The 2,833-nt window shown below is 42.9% G+C and overlaps 2 protein-coding genes across 2 annotated transcripts; both read left to right on the forward strand.

The window, feature by feature from the left end:
- Positions 1-2: 2 nt before the first annotated feature.
- On the forward strand, positions 3-1,232 carry TM35_000013640 (uncharacterized protein; the record flags this gene model as incomplete). The annotated part of the gene is made up of 1 exon (XM_029021045.1): positions 3-1,232. A coding segment is annotated over one exon (1,230 nt), but the record flags the coding sequence as incomplete, so codon positions are not given.
- Positions 1,233-1,582: 350 nt separating this feature from the next.
- Positions 1,583-2,125, forward strand: TM35_000013650 (uncharacterized protein; the record flags this gene model as incomplete). Its single annotated transcript, XM_029021046.1, has 1 exon — positions 1,583-2,125. One exon carries the CDS (start codon positions 1,583-1,585, stop codon positions 2,123-2,125), a length of 543 nt encoding a protein of 180 aa, XP_028887554.1.
- Between the last annotated feature and the right edge of the window lie 708 nt (positions 2,126-2,833).

Consider the following 2,833-nt stretch of genomic DNA (forward strand, 5'->3'; position numbering starts at 1 on the left):
CCCACCCACCCACATTTCCCACACGATTCGAGAAGCGACTGTTTACATGCATTTGGGAGATGGTGCGATGTGAACTCAGTGAGGTGGTGGAGTCACGTGTGATCCGTAGTGTTGCCTCACCTTTTTACAGCGTTATGCGGGAGGAAAGTACCCGCCAAGATGCGAACATTTTGCGGGGCCGTGCATCAACAACGGCAAAAACATCATGTGATTTGCCTTCATTGCTGGAGACAGCACGTCACTATATGTGCTTCCCACAGAAAAACACTAGAGATATGCGAAGGGATCTTGATTCACCTGCAGCATTTTCTACCGTTACCCTTATAGGTGGTACTGGTTTCTTTGCACGCTTTGTGGCAGAGCAGTGCCTTAGGCGTGGTATTAGTATAACAGTTCTTGCTCGGGATCTTAACAATGCAAAGTCTGTTTTTACCGCGATGAATGAACGTGGAGCTGCGAGTGGTGTTGAGTTCACAGAAGAACACCATAACGATATTCCAGGTATTGGATCCTCTGTGCGCTACACATATCACACAAGACCCGGTGCGGCTGCTCCACTTCAAGTGGAACTTCTTCAGGGCGATGTGAATTCTCCCGAGGCGGTGCGGCATGCGGTGCGGCAGGCCTCACTTGTACTTTATACGGCATCTGCAAAGAATCGTAACAATAATAGCAATAGTAACGGGAACTGGTTATCGAGGTTTTTTCTTCCTGGTTGTGCGCAGGTGGATGTGGGTGGGTTACGTCAGACTATAGAAGCGTGTAATCTTGTGGATGCACATCTCGTGGTGTTTGTACCGCTCTTCAACAGACCCTCGTGGATATCACCACTGCAGTGGATCCGCAGAGTGTTTTTGTATCCCCGTGGTTATTTAAAATCCACACGGCAGCAAGAGCGTCTTCTTCTTAACGATGATGGGACTCCTAATACACTCTGTATGCAGCGTGATACCCCCCTTCGCTTCACCCTGTTCCGTGTATGTGGTATAGTGTACCCAACTTTCAATGAGCGCATGCTAATAGCAAAAAATAACAAAATATCGGATCCCATTCACTTTATTTCGCTTCGCCATGGGGATGTGGATGCGAAGATGTTGGCTAACGTGGTGTTGCGCGCTGTGGGGCTCTGCCGTTCTTCGATTGGGAGTCGTCTGGACGTGGCGGGTCACATGCGACACGGTGTGGACTTGGCGCATGTAGATAGTCTCTTACAAGCTCTACGGCATGAGTAGAATGGAAAAAAAAAAGGAAGAGGAAAAACAAAAAAAAAAAAAAAAGGAAATGAACATGGGGGAACATTTTAAGAAAGAAAGGAAGGAAGGAAGGAAGCGATGAGAGGGGGAAAAAGCAACAACAAAAACAACAACAACCATTATTTATGGTATCTTCACAGGGAAAGAAAGACATGCTTTTCTACTCTGGGTATCCATGTCTTTATGACTTGTTGTTACTGCTATTGTTATTACTCTTTTGTCTCATTTTACTCTGATCCTGCAACACCTCTTTCTCTTTTTCGATCTCCTACCGTACTTTTCATTCAGCTCTAAAAAAGAGAAGAAAAAAAAAAGAGGGGAGACATTAAATGTCTCTACTTCCAAATGTGGGGATGGAAATGGAGCACTCATCCCATACAGAGAGAGATGATGATGACTCCAATTCCTCCACACACAGTGACAGTGATACTGAACACCCCGCTGTCACCACGCTGGATGAGGTCTACAGTATTACTGAAGAACTACAGCGACAGGATGAGTGGAAGCACCATATAGAAGAACAACAGCGACAAGAACAAGAAGAGATTATGCGCCTCCGCCGTGAGGAACTGAAGGCACGCGCGGCATCCGTACAGCAACGACTCCATAGCACACGAGAACCCATAGACGAGTTGGACGAAAATACTTCCGGGACCACTAGTCTTAAGGTACAGCATCCAACCCCATTCGATGAGGATAAGGTTTTGCGAATTAACAAGAAATATGCTGTCAATCCCTGGTACACACGAGCTTGGCATTCTGTGTATAATACTACCCGATTCCTACTTGTATCTTTATCATATACCCCTGGGATAGACCCGAACGAGGTCCACGCGCCGCGTGAGTACTACCAACGTGAAGAGTACGAATAAAATGCGTGAAATATATATAAAAAAAAAAACCCTTGAAGTACCGACATAAACAACCATAATACTATGAATGCCATACGGCATCAAAAGTATGAATATATCTGTATATATATATATATATATATATATGTATAATTTATTTATTTACATATTTACTTATTTATTTATTTGTGTATGTGTGTCTGTTTCCATTTTTTGTTCTTGCACGATAATGCTATTCTTATTTAAATAAAGAATTTATTGGATTTATTGAACCCTTCTAAAACCATAACTTTTCATTCAATTTACTGAAGATAACATACTTTTTTTCCCCCCCCTCTCCGTTGCTCGCTTTTTCTCCCTATAGTACATATTAAAGGAGAACAAAAACTCCGTTTGGGTTCATTCCTTATAATAAGAGATTAAAAATCTCAAAGCAAACTACTGTACCATACCGTTAAAACTATTTAAATATGGTGCTCGTACAAACTCTTCTGGAAAAGATGTTGACGGCAAAAAAGAGTACCACACAACAGCAGATTCTTATCCGTGAAGAGGATATACGGACTATTCTCAGTGAAGTACGTGATATATTTATGTCCCAGCCTATGCTACTAGAGATTAAACCACCAGTGCGTATCTGTGGTGATATTCATGGACAATATTATGATTTGCTGCGCATTTTTGAGAAGTGTGGGTACCCACCGTACTCAAATTACTTATTTCTGGGCG

The sequence above is a fragment of the Trypanosoma theileri genome (assembly GCF_002087225.1).
Source record: "Trypanosoma theileri isolate Edinburgh chromosome Unknown TM35_Tth_1_V1, whole genome shotgun sequence".
NCBI classification, from domain to species: domain Eukaryota; phylum Euglenozoa; class Kinetoplastea; order Trypanosomatida; family Trypanosomatidae; genus Trypanosoma; species Trypanosoma theileri.